The sequence below is a fragment of the Apteryx mantelli genome, chromosome 1, assembly GCF_036417845.1.
Source record: "Apteryx mantelli isolate bAptMan1 chromosome 1, bAptMan1.hap1, whole genome shotgun sequence".
NCBI lineage: Eukaryota > Metazoa > Chordata > Aves > Apterygiformes > Apterygidae > Apteryx > Apteryx mantelli.
The window spans coordinates 73725403-73746892 of NC_089978.1; the positions used below are offsets into that span (position 1 = coordinate 73725403).

The 21490-nt window shown below is 39.2% G+C and overlaps 1 protein-coding gene across 1 annotated transcript in view; it reads left to right on the top strand.

Moving 5' to 3' along the window:
* Positions 1-21490, top strand: part of LOC106494053 (pinopsin-like) — an 85861-nt gene that overhangs the window by 10001 nt on the left and 54370 nt on the right. The window contains exon 2 of the mRNA XM_013954221.2: positions 15252-15577. Coding sequence (XP_013809675.2) covers positions 15252-15577 — 326 coding nt within the window. The remainder of the gene's footprint in view (positions 1-15251; positions 15578-21490) is intronic.

Below are 21490 nucleotides of genomic sequence, written 5' to 3' on the forward strand. Positions count from 1 at the left end.
ATTGGTATCATTAATGCAATCCACAGCAGAAATGACAGGTAACTGTTAAAGGGAAGAAGGAATCAAAGTGAGCAAGCTTCAAAGGAGTCAATAGACAAAAACTTTTTTAACCTGAATTATTTGAAGAGTTTCATATACGTTTGTAACCATCAAAATCTATTTAAGACCATATGGTTAGCAGAAAAATGAAAAAAAAAAGGAGAGTTGATCATGCAAGTTTTTCATAAAAAATAGTTCAATCATCTTTAAAAATCAACCATAACATAAAAATTTGCTTAAAGTAGGCCTCTAATTATTTCAAAGATTCAAAACCATTAACTAATTTCTATATCTTTCATTTTCATTCCTAAATTTCTGTTGCCTGAGTCCAATACGGACCTCTGAAATGCACTGAAACAGCACACTAACATCTGGAAAGATCTGCTTCAAGCTAAGAAATGCTATGAATTTTACCAAAACACTGATAATCCCTATTCAGCTGGAATTTACGAAAATTTTAGAACACCCAGCCGTTGAATACTGTTGGGTCTGCATTAGTCTTGATTCTTACATGCTTGTACACACTGAAGCATTATTGTTTACCAGATTTACACTTTGTGGATAATTTCTGTTCTGTGCTCAAGCTGTTCATGAAGTTACTGGGAAACCTTCTTACACTGACATGTTTAATCACCCTAATGAAACGATGTAAGTTGTTAGTGAGCTGCACAGCAGATGAAACGAGGCCTGATGCCCTGGAACCAGGATCTCATCTGGGGATTGGGAGTGGCACCTCCCGCTCCTCCTGCAGAGGCAAGAGGAGCAACATGGAGAAGGCTCACCAGCATCCACACAGTAGAGCTGTGTGTCTTGGTATGCGTTCAGCAGTGTTTCACTACAAACAGTTATAGGGTAGAAAGTAGTATAATAGAGATGACAAGCTACAAATTCTGTCTCTTAATGCAAGGGTAGAATATCTACACGGTATGTAGGTGTGTATTATGTATATATTCTATACACTGGGTGCCATGCCCAAATCAGCTCTCCTCCATACAAGTCTTTGTAACAAGTCCCAGCATTTTGCCTTCATTCAATTGCCTGGGTATGAAAACTGCCAATTGTTTTTTTTGGGGGGGTCTGTTCAATTTTCAGAGAAAGAGCATGTGGCAACACGAGAGGGTTATGGTCCAGCAATGGCTGCGTGAAGATGCTGAGGATTGTTTTACTGTGTGTATTTCTTAAAACTGAAAGCGTGTTTTTATTTAATGTCTTTGTGAGAGGCAAAGACTGCATCAGAGGAATAGAATGAAAGGCTGCCAGATAAATATGCCAGTCAGGATTTAAATGGGCTTTTTGTAATGGGTAAAAAGCAAGTTACGAGGCAAGACAAAGCCATAGCTTAATATTCTTTGTGATAAGAGCAGAATGTAGACATACCACCATCTGTTTTGCTCCATACAGCTCTTTTTCTCTATTGGTTAGAGCATCGTGGGGTGTTTAACAATGAATTTGAAGAGGAGAACAAGTAGGAGTTTTATAACTGTTTATATCTTTTGTGGGGTTGAAAGCACACAGACCTTTTGGAAAAAACTATTAATAGTAGATATAAGCAAGTAATTGTCTTTTATTATTCTGTAATTGCAGCTTCTTATCATTTAAATAAATAATAATTATAATACAAATTAATATTAATAAATAAATGCAAACAAATAAATAAAATAATAAATCCATACTAAATATTTGCCATTCAAAGATATGTTGTACAGTTAAGCTTTTAAAATGCTAAGCTTAAAAGTTATGATAACCTTCAGCATACAGTGGTATTTTTCCAGTACACAGTCCTAGCAGCCTGTGATATGTGATGTAGGGACTTCATGCTTGAAGTAGTACTGTTGAGTCTAATAGTCTTCCTGGATTTATCTCCCAGACTTTAGTCTTATGGCTCTTTAGGCCCCTGCAAAATTTTGATATTCACAGTATAATGTATCAAGCAGTTCCACACATTAACTGTGTACTATGGAAAATGCACCTTCCCTTGTTTGTTTGTTTTGAATCTGCTGCCTGCTAATTTCATTTGATAACCCAGTTCTTGTGTTATGAGAAATAGCAAATAATCAGCCCCCATCCATCTTTTTCATGCTTTCTATTCTTTTCTCGGTTTTCCTTTTCTAATAATCCCTGGTGTTTGCTTTTCTCACTGCTACTGAGCATTGGTGCTTGGTAGAAGTGGTTTTCATAGCATTATCAGTCATAACTCTCTTTCCAGAGTGATAAGTCAATCAGAAACAATCACTGTGTATTTAAAGCTAGGACTGTTTTTCTCCACATATGGCAGTTTACATCAATACTGAATTTCATCTGCTCAGTGACTCAGTTTCATGAGGTTGTTCTGCAACACTTTGCAGTCAGCTTTTGTTGATTTAGAGTTATTCAGGGTACTATAATCAGCAGACTTCACTCTTCGCTATCTTTTCCAGATCATTTATTAGTATGTTGAATAACACAGGGCCTAGGACAGATCCACAGGGGACTTTGCTGGCCAACACTCTCCACTGAAAAAACTAATTATTTTCTCCTGATCTTTATTTACTGCCTCTAACCAGTTATTTATCCATATAAGGATCTTCTTTCTTATTACAAGGTAGCTTACTTTCCTTAAGAACTTTTGTGGTGAGATCTAGCCAAAGCTTTTTGGAATTTCAGGTAGGCTTTATTGAATGTGTCACTCCTGTCTGTATATTCAACGGCATTGTCCAGGACCTCTGAGAGATTAGTGAGGCACAATTTCCCTCCGCAGAAGCCATACTGGCTTTTTCCCAATATGTCATACCTCCTTATATGTCCACTATTATATTCTGCATTGTAATTTCTACCATTTGATCCAGTATTGCAGATTAGACTCATTGGATGGATGAAATGGGCTGAAAAGGAATTCCATCTGCATCAGTTACAAACCATTTCTTAATGGAAGTAACAAAGGATTTCCTCTTTTATGGCCCTTTTGAGAGTTAAGGAATGGAGAACCACTTCTCTTTGCACATCCTTTAGCCAGCACAGTCATTTCGTACAGAGGTAGGAGCAGCCTTCTTGCCACTCTTTCTTCCCACCTCTGCAGAATGTGACGTTGTTGGTCTGTAAAACTGTACAAGAAACTCTTGGCTCAAGGGCAGAAGAAAGGTTGCTACACATATTTTGACACTACGTTCATATTAGCACATATGCGACTGGATATTACAGTATTATAAGAAAAAATGTGACTATCAAAGCTTGTGACAGAAACTTGACTCAGGAGAGTATATATCTGTAGAGTGTTCTATTTATAGGAATGGTAACCAATGAAAAAATAGGTTTTTAGAATTCTTCTAAAATTTGTAGAAAAATGCCTTTAAAATGAGCTGGTGCATTCAATGAAAAAGCAAAGGCTCATACAAAGGAAGTTAGCTAGCTGTGATCTGGTAGAACCTTGGCTCCCCAGCTGAGAGATGCTAGTACGTTGTAAATTCACCTCTTAGCCTGCTATATGCTATCTCCCACATGTAGGCAAACCCTGAAGCTACCTGCTACATGTTAAATCCATGGGGATGCTCAGCATGCAGGAAGTCCCGGGGCTGTCCCACATTTGGAAAGCAGAGGAGCAGTGCTGGCAGGAGCCCCTGCGAGACACCTCGGGTATGGACCTGCTTTGCACCAGACAGGACCATCCTGAAGGCATCCTCCAGCCAAGCCAGCACTGCCCATCCCTCCCGCTTTCCACATGCATGCAAACCCCCATGTCTTCTCCTGTGATGTTGTTGTATAGGAGCTCCATCTAGTGCCGACATTATTTCTCAGTCTGAATTCCAAAGGCAGCTGGATAAGTACAATAATAATGAGGTGGTGGATGTAGGAGGTTTAATTTGCATGTGGTAGCCCTGCTTTCCAGAATGCAAAGGGATCCTGCACAACATATGGAAAGTGAGATTGAAACGAATATTGCTTTTTAGCACTGTGCTGATGTCATTCAGATGCAAAAGGGAATTCTTTTCTATATTTGTGCCATTAGGAACAGTTATTCCTTTGTTGAATGATGGATAATGCAGATGGTTAATAACATAGCACAAAAGCATGGTAATACCTGGTGATGAACGTTAAATCACAAGACACAGCTAACAGTTAAGCTCACCCCTAAGGCACAAGTACACTTAAAAAAAAAATCAGCAGGGGTGGGGAGGATGCAGGGGGAGGTGAAAAAAAGATGATTCTTTACTATTTCCTATTTCCATAAAAGTAATACATACTGCCTGTACTGAAGGTATCACTAGACAAACACAATAGGAAGGCTATATCATGAAAAGGAGGACATGGAGAGATGATTGTTGAGAAAAGACCAAGATAGATTTACTGAACAGGACCAGTAATGTTTGCTGTCAGATTTGTCGCAGCAGGCTTGGTTGCAACAGTGTTTTCTTAGCAATTTCTTTTAGAGAAGTCAGAGTTAAACTGATTCTCCTATTAGAATCAAGTGGAAAGAGTTTTCTTTAGAGAAAAGAATGATTTCCTACTCTAATGGACTCACAACTGCAAGCTATACAGGAAAAAGAACAACAAATAATTACAGGCATTAGATAAATATCTTTTGGTTTATTTACTTATATTTGAAATGAATTATTGATATTTGAAGTAGCCTATATTTTGAAAGTGTGGACTGCAAGCATTTAAACACTGGCTGTAACTGCTGATGTGTAACAAATGACTGTTGGAAATACTTTCTCTATTTCAAATCAATAGAAGGGCTTTTAATGCCTTAAAAATCGGAAAAAAAATAGTGATCTGATCACTAACACATGTGTGAGTATTCAGCTAGAATAAGAGTTATCAAAGATAAGAATATTTGATTATTTTGATCAGTTATGCTGTCTTTATTATTAAAATATTTGCTAGGAATATCCAAATAGAGCCTGTCATTCTTTGTAAGCAGATTTCATTCTTAGCCGCTTCTGTGGGTTATTGAGACATTCATGCACAGGCCTGCAGTTCATATTCCTTCTACAAGCACTGAACTTATGAGAAGTTGTTATACTTGTATTGTGATTTTAGTGTATTGTAAAATGATTTACTGTGACTTACTCAGTTGCTGATGTGTAGATACAGAGCTGTAAACCTCGGACTAGTTGGGCTAGCAACGGTTAGTTGTCCACCAAGGGCAATGCTTATTTTGACTCTATTCATCTCAACTCTGGGAAGTCTTCTGCCAAAATCTGTCAGCAGCTAGAGTCTGGCCCATAAAATCTTTTTGTTGTTGGGGAGGGGAAAGGAAAAAGTAGATAATTTACTGGGGGTCAGAGGGGAAGAAACAGCAGCCACATAAGCAGCTTTCCAATCTCCAGGCCCCTTTGCTTCTCTTCTGAATTTTTATTTATGGTTCTCTTCTGAAAAAAAAAAGAAAAAATGTTAAAAATGGTTTTGTGAAATTCCATATCCTTGATGTCTCACTTGTTTCGTTCTCAGATTTACTCATTTGATACCACTTTCCCACTAGCCCTAGCAGCTGTGGAAATTAAAGTGAGATTCTATTAATTTAGGTAAGTTTGCTTCATTCTCTGCTGCCAGTCCCAGATTTTGCAGACTGATCAACATCCTCATTAACACTTGTGACAACTCCAGTCTCCCAGCAGAAGAAAAAATGTAACCTGCAAAACTTTGCTGGAGATTGCATATGAGACAGGTTTATCTTGACCTATCTTGACCACTGGAGTTATAAGACTCAGAACTAGAAAACAAAATAGAACAGTTTTTTTAAACAATGAACTAGTTTTGTTCTTTCTTCCCCTATTATGCTGTGCCTCAGTAGCTTCTGATTTTTGCAAACATGTTCATTTGTTGTGGAGAACTCAGCTGCCAGGTAAGCAAATGCTCCCCCCCTATTCTGCTCAGTGAGTCAGCTTTTGAAAAATAGTACTTTTATCACTATAATAGTCTTACCTTCTCACCTGTGAGAAAGTCTGTGATGGCAGTAACTGCTGTGGTGGAAATGACTGTATTTGTGTGGAAGAAAAGCTTTAATCTTTAGGATAAGCAGAGTCCAGTAGTTTTGCTTATTAATATTAACTTAACTGGTGCATAAAAGCAAGGAACAAAGCTAATAGAACAGATTGCTCCCTTTGCACATTTGTAAAGTCTCTTATTCTGTAGCAGGTGTTAGGTTAGGTATTTTGGCCAAAAGTTGATAAAATTTCACCTGAAGATTAAGCTATCATTAGAAAGAGAGCTTATTGCTTTTTCTCCTCTCACTACTTCCAAACCTATCTTATAAACACAGGAGACCTAAAAACTCTATTCCATGACTATTCCCTGAGGGGTGATATTAGGATATGAGAGGCTTCTAAGGAGATATAGAAGTACAAATATTTTGGAAAGGTCATATCTTTTAAATTGCTTAAATTTTTTATGTTTCATTTTCATAGTTAGAGTGTTTTATTTCTATAGAAAGCTAATAGAAATGCTCTCATTTAAATTCAGGAAAGATATTTCCTTTGAAAACAGCACTGAGTCACTCATCAAACTAGTTTTATGTAACTGAAAAATATATTTATATAATACCATTTCGTAGCACAACTTGGAATTGAACCAAAAACCTTAAAATTGAGGTAGTAGGAGCCTTTTGTTGTTCTGTTGATACCACTGTTGTGGTACCACTCTTACCACTGTTGTTCTATGTTTACTTCTAAGTACCTGGGCAAACCCAATGAAAGATTTCAGCCAGAAGAAATTGCATAAGAATATCTCCCCTCCACCCCAACATTCCCAGCTTGGGGTGTATTTTGTCACAAGGACCTTTTCCTCCTTTTTACTTACTTATTTCTTCATCTCATAGTGCCACAGAGCATCTCATCATATTCTCCAGCTGATGGAGCAGCACATTTAGTAGTTGAAACCACAGGCACTGAGGGAACGTAGCTATGTTACAGAATCACAGAATCACAGAATCGCTGAGGTTGGAAGGGACCTCTGGAGATCATCTAGTCCAACCCCCCTGCTCAAGCAGGGTCACCTAGAGCACATTGCACAGGATTGCATCCAGGCGCGTTTTGAATATCTCCAGAGAAGGAGACTCCACAACCTCTCTGGGCAACCTGTTCCAGTGCTCTGTCACCCTCACAGTGAAGAAGTTTCTCCTCATGTTCAGATGGAATTGTCTGTGTTTCAGTTTGTGCCCATTGCCTCGCGTCCTGTTGCTCGGCACCACTGAAAAGAGTCTGGTCCCATCCTCTCGACACCCTCCCTTCAGATACTTGTACACGTTAATAAGATCTCCTCTCAGTCTTCTCTTCTCCAAGCTAAACAGGCCCAGCTCTCACAGCCTTTCCTCATAAGAGAGATGCTCCAGTCCCCTAATCATCTTTGTGGCCCTTCGCTGGACTTGCTCCAGTAGTGCCACATCCCTCTTGTACTGGGGAGCCCAGAACTGGATGCAGTACTCCAGATGTGGCCTCACCAGGGCTGAGTAGAGGGGGAGAATCACCTCCCTCAGCCTGCTGGCAACACTCTTCCTAATGCACCCCAGGATACCATTGGCCTTCTTGGCCACAAGGGCACATTGCTGCCTCATGCCTAACTTGGTGTCCACCAGCACTCCCAGGTCCTTCTCAGCAGAGCTGCTCTCCAGCAGGTCAACCCTCAACCTGCCCTGGTGCATGGGGTTATTCCTCCCCAGGTGCAGATACCCTGCACTTGCCTTTGTTGAACTTCATGAGGTTCCTCTCTGCCCACCTCTCCAGCCTGTCCAGGTCTCTCTGAATGGCAGCACAGCCCTCTGGCGTATCAGCCACTCCTCCCAGTTTTGTATCATCAGCAGACTTGCTGAGGGTGCACTCTGTGCCTTCATCCAGGTCATTGATGAAGAAGTTGAACAAGACCGGACCCAGTACTGACCCCTGGGGGACACCGCTAGCTACAGGCCTCCAGCTAGACTCTGTGCCACTGATCACAACTCTCTGAGCTCTGCTATTCAGCCAGTTCTCAATCCACCTCACTGTCCACTCATCTAACCCACACTTCCTGAGCTTCCCTATGAGGATGCTATGGGAGACAGTGTCAAAAGCCTTGCTGAAGTCTAGGTAGACAACATCCACTGCTCTCCCCTATGTTAGAATAGATAAAACTACATACTGTTTGTTATCACTGTTATTGGAAAATTACCAACATGGCATTTCTAAGCAGAGATCAGACATGCAAATGTCCTTGCAGTACTGTGCTCTTTCTTGCTTGCTGTTTCTCTGAATTCACTGTTCTCCATTGCACAGTGCCCTGGTTTGGAAAGGAAGGGTGGCAGGAGTGGCTTTCCATGAGTCCCGGCTTGCCAGCTGCTGGTCCAAGCTGTTAGCTCCTCTTCCATTTCCTGTGCATGTATTCTCCTTACCAGGATATTATGGAAAAGGTGCTTTATAATAACATATATTACACACACACACACACACACACACACACACACACACGGACCCTCATAAATATATGAAGGCTCCCCACTTTCTTCTCCTTCAGAAACACTTTTGAATGAAAGTAGCCAGAGCTGCTGTTGTTTGCTGCTGCACTGAGCTCTCTCGGAGCATGTGGCAGCAGACCCTGAGCACGCAAACCCAGAAGACACGCGCGAGCAGGCCAGGGCGGTGACCCTCACACGGTTCAGGTGGGAAATAACGCAGTCAGTGCAGAGTGTCTCTGGGCTTGTGCAGTGCTTGGGGTGGGAAGCATCAACCTCTGCGTCTGGCAGGTCCTGCTGCAGTTAGGAGAGGATTTGTAGATGGTGCTTGGGAACTCTGGCACTTCCTATCCACTTTATTTCCTTCCTGCTTTTGTAATTGGCCCTCGGTGGCTGATTCTGGAAAACAGTCTTATAGGTACCCAGCAGTGCAAAGCTGGCTCCATCATGGCTTGGGTCTCAGCAGCAGCTTGGCAAAGGCCAGAGAGCTGGGGCAGACTGCTGCTCCCTTGCCTCGTGTCTGCCGCATGGCTGAGTCTCATCCCTGCCTCAGTTTCAGCAATTGAATTTGGTCTGGCTGTGGACTATATTGGCGTTCAGAAGTGTAGAGACTTGTAAGGGAATTATCAACATTACTATGAATGATACACAACTGGAAACATGTAAACACCAGAAGAAACAGCAGAACAAGAGTTCAAAGGATGGCCTGTATAGATAAAGAGTTCCCAGTTATCAAATCAAGGTAAACATTGATTCTGTGAAGCCCAAAGGACATTGCGCTGATAAGACCACAGCACAAATGACTAAACAGCAGAGGCCCCTGCACCCTAACATTAGGAGGATGGCAACAAGGGAAGGGTACCACACATCTCATTTGCCATTTCTTTCCCTGTTAGCTCACTGTGGGAAGAGACAGTACGCATAAAGGTGAGTATATTCCAGGCATACCTTCCAAACAAGGAAAAAGAAACAGTGAGCAGCAACCTTGCCTGAGATGTATAGAGGCTGATGTGGGCAAGATTCTCAAGCAAAAGACCACTTAACTGTGGACCTGAAAGGGTATAAAAGCTCTCTCCAAAAAACAATTTGTTGACAAGGAGAAGAACAGCCCAAGAGGTATAATGAGGACTTGATAGCTAGTGTCCCTTGTTCTCCCCGTTGCAAAAAAGTGGTCTTGGCCAGACCTCTTGAACACAAGCACCTTTGTGCTTGTGAGTTTGTGGGCATGAGAATGTGAATGAATGAAAGCCAAGAGAGAATGAGCGTGAGTGGGTAAAATGAACTTGCATGGAGTTTTTTGTGCAATAAAATCACCTTTCTCTTTTTTAAGAGCTTGCACTGACTTTTGATCCATTAATTTCCTGTGGAAGAAGGTGGTATTGCATTCCTCCAAGCCCAGTCTGCCAGAGCTTATCTGTGGCTTATTTTCATTGCTATTGGTTATTGAAAACAAGAATACAGTGTAGGATATGCATTATGTCATGCAACCTTCATCATCCAGGAGCCTAATCGTGGTGTGGGATAATGACCAAGAAACTTTAGGAGGGCAAACGTACATAAGTTATCAGTCAAAACACCCAGTACAGGCTGAATCTCTGGAATTCTCAGTTTTTCATAACCCTCAGGCCACTGGCAACCTGTTTCCAATTACTGCATCACAGTGAGCAGTGTAAAACAGCAAAAAGTAATATGAAAATGTAATGCTCTTAATTGGGGCTCAGAGGAACAAAGCTCAGTGATTTGTTGTGTCTTCCATCTAGTGCAATGCTCCCTGTGCTGTGCTTTCATGAAGAAATGTACAGATTTTTTAATAAAAGTAAATAGTAGATAATGTCTCAGATGGTAATGCTATAAATGGATGTCTGTCCTGGTTTATGACTTGAAATTGAATTTCTTGCAATCTACTCACTGCAATTCATTGCTGTGTAGAAGAGTCTCATGTCTCAGACCCAGCTTGTCTCTAAGTCACTTATTTCCACCGCTAATTTTTAAAGAACAATTCGTTCCTCTAATGCAATTTACAAAGGGTTTTTGTGTCATCTTTCAGTGCTGTTTAGAGAGAAAGCCAGCTTTGTGCCTGTTTATGCTTGAAATGTTGGGGGAGAAAATTAAGTTTCTTACTGCCTTTGACTTCTGTAGAGTTACATGGCCTGGTACCAGCTCAAGCCCCTGAATATTTCTTGGAGACAGATTAAAATTAGATGTAGAATTCCTGAACTAAATTTTGTTGTAATTTAGAAAACATTACTCATTTGAAATTCATATATGCAGTCTAGCCAGTTGCAAATGTTACTGTAAAATAAGAATTAAATGTTAGGCTAAAGCATTGTAATTAGCTTTAAAATTATAATTATTTTCTTCTTTTTATAACTTTCATGATTTTTTTAAATTTGTTTTCTGGCTATTAAGACTGTGGAGTCTTTTTCATCAACCACGATTCTGAAGTATTTATTTATTTATTTAATTTTTTTCTTAAAGCTGAGATTCTCAGTAACTCACATGACTACAACAGATATGATGTGGAACAGAACACCAGATGACTGGGGTTTCTGACAAAGGCCACAACAGTTAAATGCATTTGACATTAAGAAAACTCTTGATATGCAAAGGTAGGAGGCACAAAGAAAAATAAGAAGCTTTTTACTACTTTATCTAAGTAGGATTACCAGATCATTTCACAGTCCACAGAGTATTCACTGACTTCCTGAGAAACTACTGAAATGTGTTCATTTACCGTCAGAAACTTTTCAGGACAAAGAAAAAAAAAATGTATGGAAGCCCGTCCTCAGGACTAAACCTAAAAATTCTCAGGAGCGCTGCTGAAGCATAAGAGTTGGTTTAGGCACATGGTGCTTTTCATGCACTTTCACCAGCAATGGGCTCCTGCCCACTCTTTCCTTGCCTAGACAGGGAATAAGCTTGCAGGAAAATCTTGTGCTGCAGGAACACAGTCCCTACGCAGGAATTAGCAGTATGGTCCAGGGAAGTGCTGCAGTAAACTGTCCTTAACTCCTGGTATTCAGCAGTGAGCTCCTATTTTCTCCTGACAGCTCATTCAATATCTGTTTTGTATCTGGTTTATGTTTTTTTACTTCCACCCAGTGTCAAACTAGATACTGTATATCAAAACCCATTTTTGCCTTTGTTAAGAAATTATGTTGGTTCTGTCCAACAAATTACGCCTGTATCTGCTATAGTTGATCACATCATAGTGGTAACTTCCCAGGGTTCAGCTATGGGACTGATAAAAGAATCAGACTGGAAAATTTTCTTTCTTAAGTTGAAAGACTGAGGATATTCTTAGCAAACAGAAACTGCAGAGAGTTATCAGGGCTCATAATCTGCCACAATGTTGGAATAGGGTTATTTCTTGATGTGTATCTTATGTTAGTTTTGTTCAGTCTTGACTTCTATGTTAGGATGAAAGGTCCTTCATCAGCAAGGTTGGCTGGAGCTGCAGTGTCAGGGCACAGAGGGTCACAGCACATGTAACTTTGTGTGTACCCCACGTGAGGTCACGTAAAATAGATGGGGAGATGGATGTTGTAGCCTCTGTTGTGTCTCTTTCTCCCCCACCCGGCTAAATAGGTGCTTTTATTACTCCCAACCATTTCATTTTAATGAATTTCACTGTTGGAAAGAATTATCTGTTTTATTTTTCTTCTATTTTTGCTTCTTAATTTCACCCTATTCTGCCTTCCAAAGCACCAGTTTCATTCTTTCGAAGTATGTGTAATTTTCCTAAATAGCTATCATATCCTAGTTTAATATATTTTGCATGAAATTCATTGTATTCTTTTAACTTTTAGTATCTTTTATGAACTGCCCCTTTAGTGCTTTCCTCTTTTCCACTTGTTTTGAAAAGCACTAGAAGTCAATGTAGCCTGGTATTAATTTCAGTGGTGTTAAAAAGTTCAGGTATAGAACAAGCCTTAAGTCTTACTGTGACAAAAATAAAAAAGATAAATATTGATATATATATTTTGGGGGGGAGGGGGGAACTCCTCTGGTTTGGGATTCTATATATCACAGTTCTTGTCCTCCAGAGAATAATGTAATATGTGTCTTGTCAGTGGAACTCAATAATAAAAGGTGAGTAAAGATGAAATGGCTCTTGCCGTGATGGGTAATTAAGAGTCTGCAATCTTCCTCTGTGTAGAGAAGAAAAATTATTTGCTATAATTTAAAGGAAAACGCCTGAGGGTTTTTGTGTTTTTGTCTGATTGCTAATACTTGATTAATTCTTGGCTGACAATGCCATGGTCCTAATTTAATAACTGAGTATTATTTCTATGTAAGTTAAAGACAGAAGTTTTCTTCGGCTCAAAGCAAGCAGCCCTGTATTCATGGCCTGTGACTACCTCCAGATCCGCTAGTGCCATAAAGGCATTCATCATAAATAGCAGCATGAAAAAAAGCTGAACATTCTTTTTTCTATTAGCTAGTAGATAAAAATGTGAGGGAATGAAAAAGAATACTGTAAATCATGACAATACAAATCATGAGAAGCTACCGGATAATAGTGCAGCCATAGGGACAAGCAGCAGAGTGGGCAGCCAGACTTTACCTGAGGCCAGCCTCCATTCAGGAAGCAGGATCCTGAGCTAGGGAAGTCTGAGCACCCTATGTGGATTTTCTAGGCAACTCTGTACCCACAACACTGTAAAATACTTTTGGCAAAAATACATATTTTCTGCTTGTTAAAAACAGGTTCCTTGTGCCCTCAGTTACCAGCAGAGATAAAGCAAGAATAATATAACCTAGCTGTAGAGCACTCAGCTGGGAGGGGAGAGATTTCTGGTTTCCAAGATTACTTCATATTAGTCCATGATGGTCTAATCTGAAATGCATAAACAGATCTAGGTCATCTTACTGGGGCCTATGTTCCAAATATAAGATCTGGATTTTACCATATGAGCTAAATGTTTCTGATAGTTAGAGTAGATTCTTTAGGTAGATTCTTTGTTCCTGAGTCTGTAATTCAGAACCCAGTATTTTTTTCTTCTGGCTCAACATATGAGTTTAATGCAGGAATTATGGCCAAAGGCTTTCAAGAGCTGGGCAGTCATATGTTATGTGGGAAATCACATTACATAAGAAATGATCACACACAAAGTCTCCACTGCCTCTAAAGTAGATAGTCTAGCCTTAAATAGGTTTAAAGCTGGACTCTTAAACTGTGTAATTCAAATGAACTCAGTGGACCTGCATCATTTTACAGCCGTAAGTGTACCCACCTCGTAGATCTGACTTCCCAGTTATATACAGAAAAGAATTTAGGGGCTCTTGCAATAGAAGGCATGTTTTCTTCATCAAAACTTGTCTTTTTCTCACTCCCTCTTGCCTTTTCCTCTTCTCTTTCCCTGAGACGTAAGGGATTCTGCTTCTGCAAGCAGTGCTTGCACTCCCACAGGGTCTTTTACCAACACCAGCTCTGCACAAAGTGGCTGCAAATTGCTGTCAGAATGGCAGGAGCGGTTGTGCCTGTGTTCAGCTCCCCAGGAAATTAGTGCCTGAATTTCAGGGGAAGGAGAATTGAAATTGTGTGTCGGTGGAGGATCTTCCACTGCTTATGGGGTATGTATGGTGGGGGAAGGGTGTTTTGGCCAGGGACGGGATGGACCAGCGCTATCCTCTGGTGAGTCTGTGACTCATCTCCATCCCACACATAGGAAGGAACTCCAGGAGAAACTGATAGTCCAAAGCGGAAAAAATGGATTACAGCTGTGGATTCCCCTGAAGATCAGGTATTTTGTTTTCGGATTTGCAGGTAGTAGGAACCACTCACTCAGAAACGGAGAATTTGGCAGGATAGGTCTCATACTATTGCATGCTTGGCTGTTAGTATTAGCAAGGATCAAGAAGAAATTTTCCTGAAAAGAGCAAATTGGTGTAGATCCATTTGGATTTTTCATCTTACAGGACCAAAGGGAAGAGTCTGGACCCCATTAGAGAAGATCTTAAATTTCTTGTAAAAAGTACCTTCTGCAATAAGTCCCAGGAAGTGGTATCCAGTGTTGTGTGGCCAAGGATTAGCTGTAAGGAGAGGGAAAACCTGAAAAATAGCTGTAAAACACTAAGTCAAGACTAAGAACCAGTGATGCAAATCCACAAAGGAGGTGTAAAGAGGGTGGGGTCCTCAAACCTTGGAAAAGAGATTTGAAATGTCCTACAGCCCAGATTTAAAAATCTTCTGCTGGAGGATACAGGTGGTTGCCGGTGCCTAGGCTTCAATGCTAAATCAGTACTTGCCAGATTATATGATATATATGTAAATAAAATTGTGACTTGCCATATCAAATTCATGCCAAGAGCTGTCTGTTGTTGTCCTGTAAATATGGTCAGAACTGAAGATATATCTGGCTGATGGAACAGCAGTGCAAAAATTTCCTTCATTTTTGGGCTTCCAATCTTGCTTGTCTAAAAGTCAATGCAATACTGGAAAAGGCTCATGAAATTCCAAGACTGAATGTTTCTTAGTGAGGAAATCTTTCAGCAATTTATTAGTTCATGTGAAAAATGGATTTCCCCTGTGTAACATTAAAACAGCTAACTTTGAAAACCTGCCTAGAAGAGAAATAGCTCTCAAGTATGAAAGTCTTCCAGTAAGCTAAATACGAGTTAAACAAAAATTGATGTGCTGGACAGAGCAACAGGGTCCAGCATGGATTTAAATGTGGAGAATAACAGAAATAGTTTTCATTGTTGCCTCATATAATGTAATAACCAGAAAAGGGTCTAGTTTCTCAGGGTTTGAAACCAATGCCAGGTAAAATAATGAAAGTAAACATTTACATTGCTTGGTTGGTTGCAGGCATTGTGTCCCTGATCTCCTTGGCTGTCCTGTCCTATGAGCGATACAGCACTCTCACCCTGTGCAACAAACGCAGCGCTGACTATCGGAAAGCCTTGCTGGCAGTTGGTGGTTCGTGGATTTACTCCCTGATCTGGACTGTGCCACCTCTTATCAGATGGAGCAATTACGGGATAGAAGGTGCGGGTATCAACTGTTCAGTACGCTGGTCCTCTGAGTCGGCCAAGTCCACATCCTACGTCATCTGTCTCTTCATATTCTGCTTGGTCGTTCCTGTAGTGGTGATGATATACTGCTATGGCTGTCTCCTTTACGCTGTTAGACAGGTAAGCCACTGCATGTTTTCTATAGTGCAGACTGAGTTGAGACAAATGCTGCTTGTCTCCATTACCTAGTAGTGGAGGTACTGATGGTAGAGAGCTAAACAACACACCAAAAACAAATGAAAGACCACAGAAAGCCTGAAGGAAGAGCAGGAAAAAGCGGGGGTGGTGTCTTCACCAAGCTTTCTCATGCTCCTGAAACTCCATTCAGAACAATAAGTTATCGTGCAAATACACACTGACTTTGTGGCATGGAAATGCTGTATTCTAAGCAAACCAGTATATCTGGGTGAAGGTTAAATTAGTAGTAAAACCAACACCACCAACCAACATGTTTACCTGTCTATAAATAAGACACCCATGTTCTCATTTCTTTCTATTTCTAGGTCATAACATCTTAATAATTTCTACTTCTTAATCTGTGGAGACAGAATTCTACATTAATGCAATTCTGCCACAGTTTGCAGAGTCATCCCTGGGATTAGCTTCTCCTTGTAATTCTAGGCCACATTTAAAAGTTTCCTTAAATTGATTAAAATATTACTAAGACACTCCTCTAACTGATTTAAGGTATACTGCAGATATTCCAAAATGAATGTTCAAAAAGACCCTGCCAGGAGATACAGGATTTCGAAGTTTTAGTGCTCTTGAGACAGTAATGAAATGGCTTAGTGATGAATAACGATGAATAGGTGTTCTCTAAAAAGTGATTCTTTAAAATGTTCAGATGAATTAACTAAGGTGTTAAATGAGGGGGAAAAAGAAAAAAAAAAGTCAGTAAATCCCAGAGGAGAGGCTCTCATTCAGAATTAAAGTAGAGTAGTTCACTTCTGATTAGTCATAAAGAGTTAAGGTCAAGCCTTTTCCATAATTTGTCAAAACTTTCTGAACACTCGAAGCCTGAGTGAGAAATCTTTTCCTGGTGGAGTGCTAGGCAGGCCAGTAAAATGCCTTTGATGAATCATACATTAATACTTATCTTAATGCTGTGAAATAGTAATATGGAAAAAATTTCCCTTGACTGTAAACCAAGTGAAGTTGCAGACCATCTCTGGTCCCTGGGCAGCAATATCACTTACCATTGCCTTAAAGAAAGAAGTAGGATCCTGGAGCATATATGGCTAATAATGTGCATAAACTACAATTTTCTTGTTCTTTTTTCTCTTCTTTCCCTTAGTCTTCACTGCCAACAGTCATGACGACAACATACAAATACTTATGTGAATAAAATGTCTGTAGCATGTACTTTATTTTGTAGTTGTAAATGTAGACTTGTGTTATTTCAATCACCTTTTCTGAAATTTAATTTTATTAAAAGTAGTAATCTCACAGATCTGCCTGATGGGTCTCAAGAAGGTGTGGTAAAAATACTGAGGGAACAAAGTATCAGTGAAAAGATATATGCAATCTCTAGCCATTTTGTATTTAGACATGAGGAGGTCCCTTATTTGTGGTTACTAGGTTTATTGATTAATTGGCTATATAAAGAAAAAAAAGGAGAAGGAATAGTATTTTTCACAACCCTGTCTCCTCCTCCTTCCAAGTGCTTTACAGAGTGATCAAGAGGTCTCTTGGACACTGAGGTTAGGGATCCCTGAGAAATACTGTAAATGGTGGGAGTGAAAAAGAATCAAACTTGGATCTTGCATAATCTGTTGGAAGGGCAGGTCTTAGGGAACTAAGGTTTATTAAATACAAAGGAACTCCAGTGAGGATCATATTGTATCTCTTCACTAAGGTTGTACAGATGCAGGGCCATAACAGCAGCCTGAGCATTGATGAAGTCTTGAATAGCTAAATCTTTAATTTTTGCACAAAACATTTAACGTTTTCTTGGTGTTTCCAGAAGATTTCTGTGATAAGTTATATTTCAGCAATAAGAATCTTAATAAGAAAACTCAGCATCATACCACAATCCTGAAATCTGGCATGTCCTAAATTTGCTGTGATATATATCTAAATTTCCAAAGATTATATCGTTACACAATCACTTCAATACAACTTCATCTTCAGTTTGAGCTCCCCTAACTCTTCTGTAATAAACAGGGTGGATTGTGAAATGCTAAAGCAGATTGTATTTCAAACTGGAAGAAGAGATGAGCAATGGGCAAATAAAAATATAATAATTCTTACAAACCTACAGAGATTAGATAGAGTAATACAAAAAAGTTAGAGAGGTTACCACATACATTGTAATGTTGTTACTACTGAGCAAAAAATCATTAGCTTGCAAAAAGATTATATTCTTGTCTCATAGATTAAGAAGAGAGTCTTTCTGTGACCCTATTTGTAGTATATTAGAAGAAACGTGAGAACATTGCAAACCTAATAAGCACGTTATCCCAGCTTCAGCTGCTATGTAAATTTTCTAAAATATGCATTTCTTATGTTTGCAAGATATATAGGAGATTGTATATTACAGTATTGTAGCATTAATGGTTTGCACCTTGAGATCAAGAGTGTGGGAGTTATGCCATTACTAGTACTGCAATGTAAATTAATTGAGGTAGAAGAAATGTCTTAATAGGTTTGGGCCAGTTAATGCAAGAATTGGCATGGTGCCTGCATTTTCTCTTTGCAGGAACTGTAATTATAGGTCTGCTTTTCTCTTTTTTTCTTCTCTAAATTTAGTCAGGCACTGTAGCATTCTGTCACTCTAGGCATTAATAGCTCCTATGAAATCATCTACAATCCATGTAGTGGTAAAAGGCACAAGGATTTCAGTAATACAGACTATAAAAGATCTTTTTTCTGAAGGAATTTTGAAGGAATTACAAGTCAATAGCACCCCTGTATGAATAATGTTAACAACAATGCCATTATACAGAATTACAACATGATTACACTGTTATCTCAGAGTTCTTGACATTTATCAAGTTTGAAGACCCTTAGGAATTGCTCGAGCATTTTCTTTTAAAATATGTGGGTTTTTTGTTTTTTGTTTCTTTTTCAAGAGAGAGTCTTTATCTGGACGACTGAGTCTGGTTCTGCAGATGGTCTTTGCTGCCATCCTTGTGTGACGTGCTTGGAGGAGTCAAGCTCAGTCCAGCCCAAGAGATGGGGCTGGATGCACAAGTCATGGCCCTGGGAAATGCTAGAGTGGATGAGCTCTGGACAGTAAGAGCATTTTGGAGATACTAAGCAAAGTAATGTTCAAAATGGAGAGCCAATGGAAAAAACTATGGTTTCATAAGCTTTTAGGGATCTTGGCAGTGCATCAGATTTTAAGACATACAGAAACACAAATATTTTATTAGACTTTTTTCTTCTGAGTCCATATTTTTACTCATGCTAATCTTGTATACAGATTTTATGAGGCCTGTTGATCCACTGCTGCAGATGTTGAAATTCAGTTTCTTCCTTAAGTTCTTTCTTAGATGCAACGGATCTGATTCCTGTAAGAAGAACGGGACAAGATTTTCTACCTCACAAAATGTTATTCATATATAACATGTGCATTCATGTGCATTCTAGAGAAGAGGAGGAAGAAACTGAGAATAGCTTATTTCTCATTACAATCAGATTCTTTTTAGTTTTTGACTTAAGATAGTTCTCTGACTCCACCAATGTGTTCCCCCTGGAAAAATGTTCTTTATAAACTCAGTGTCAGTTGTTTACAGTTTGAAAAGTGGGTTCCCATATGTGCAATTACAGAGATTAGCATTGCGATCACTGTAGCAGAGAAGGCACAATATGATTAAAATCCTCCACTGAGGGACCCAGAGAACTCATATGAACCTAATGAAAATTAGTAAAACATTTGAAAGAGATCTCTTCAGTCTGCATTATCTCCCACTTGCATACAAAAATCCTGCCCAAGGACAAGAACATTGTTCCAAGAAAAGTTTTCAGGCTGGTTTTGTGGAAAGTCTCATCTTGGCTCTTCTCGTTGCAAGTGTCTTTTATCAAAACTTATGCCTGAGCAAAGCTCAAAAGCTCTTTATGGAACGTAACTAGGACATTGAAAACAATAAGAAGGATTGTGAACAGAGTACAAAGACTTAAATCAAATACAGTGTAGCACACATCTGAGTATGCAATTCTTGCCCAGTGCAAGAGACTGTGTGCTAAAGTGAGCAAAGGGCCAGTGGTGACACTGACTCCTTTTAGAGATGAATGAAACAAGGCCATCTACTGCAATTTTCGAATTGGTTTCACCTTATCTTCAAAAATCAAGGCTCTACTTTGTTTTTGAGGCACATTAGATCTTTTTTTGCCCCTTTTCACAGAGAAGCTATAACCTCTAGTAAAGATAGGGTTCTAGAGTAGATGGACTTGTGACCTGACCTGGTATTGCTACTTTTGTGTGGGGGATTTTTTCTTTTTTCTTGGTAACAGCAAGGAAAAAGTAGATAAGAAAAATAGTTATTACATTCTTTCATGCCATTACCCCATTTCTACTCTGAATTTTTCCACAAAAGGAAAAGTTGAAATTATACCATGTGAAACTTTTTGACCAAAAAAATATGAAAAAAAAGAAGAAAATATTGAGTATCCCACTTGAGTGAGAAGCTAGCCTTAACAATATGCCTTGTCCTCCACTCTGTGATGTGTGTTCTAATACTTAGTTCCTCAGAAACTGCTAATTTAACCAGTGACCAAAAGGAGGGTTCAGGGTCTCCTAATACAGCAACTCTTTATGTTTCTTCTGAAAAGTGCCTCTTGATTTCTAACTTCCAAGCGTCTTAGGAGAACAAGATCATCTTTTATTATCCCATCACCTGACCTTTCACGATGTTGTCACCTTGTAATGAAACAGGGAGGGTCAGATTATGCTCTACAAAGCTGCCGTGTCCTATGTTTCTTACTCCTCTTCCAGACATTAAATTGCTAAATTTATTGGAAAAAAAGTACTTATGTGTCTTATTTGACTAAGGAATAAAGCCCCAGAATGAAATTGTGACTCAATTCTAAACATAAAAACTCATGTTGAATTCCATGGGGTGAGGTTTCAACTTTGCTGTATTTTTTTTAAATCATCCAATATAAATAACAGTGATGGTTTTGAAATTTCCTATGCCCACAAAGAATGTTAGAGAGAAAAGGAAAGAAGAGATGTAGACTTTTATGACTTCTGACTCCTTAACCCTATTTTATGTCTGTATTATTTGGAACAGTTAAAAATATCTGTAAAAGAAATTATTGCATCGTTGTTCTTTCAAGCAGTCAGGAAAGGATTATAAAGTGGAAAGATCACTCCTGCGAATGTTTCCAGTTCTCAAGCTCATTTGGAAATGATTGTTTTTAGGAAGACAACGCATTAGGACAATGTTCAGTGATTTAAACTGAAATGAAATTATTTTCAGATAATGCAAGGAGTAGAATGGAAAAGTAACAATTGTTCCATCATTCCTTCACATGCTTCATATGTCTATTTATAGGGAAACTTGATTTTCTGAAGCTTTATCATAAACCGATGGCACTGAAGTGATGACTTACCTTGGGAAAGCTAGTGATGACTTATCTTGAGGAAAACTAATAAGGCAGTTATGCACCATTAATTCTCTCTTCTAAAAGTTCCAACTAAAAACATCTTTGTAGTCATAGGCCTTATTTTAGAAGCAAAGCTAGAAATCTTTAATTTAATGAAATTTAATTTAATGATTTAATGAAAGAGGAAGTCCTAAGAAATCTAATTCAGGTAAAGATGATGTAGACTTGGTTACGTGGTTCCTACAGATCATCTTTTTCAAATGTGATTGTCTACATTTGGGGTTTGACTTAATTTAAAATGTGTTTGACCCTAACTGCATCTATGCTCAGACATCTATATTCATTAGACAGCCATATCCACTTATATGGCAGATATGTAATGACTGTAATTTCATAATTGTTATTTCTTTCCTTTGGGTCCTCCTGTATACATTCTCTCCAAGCTTCTGATGGTATAGAGGAAGAATGATAAATAACTTTGCC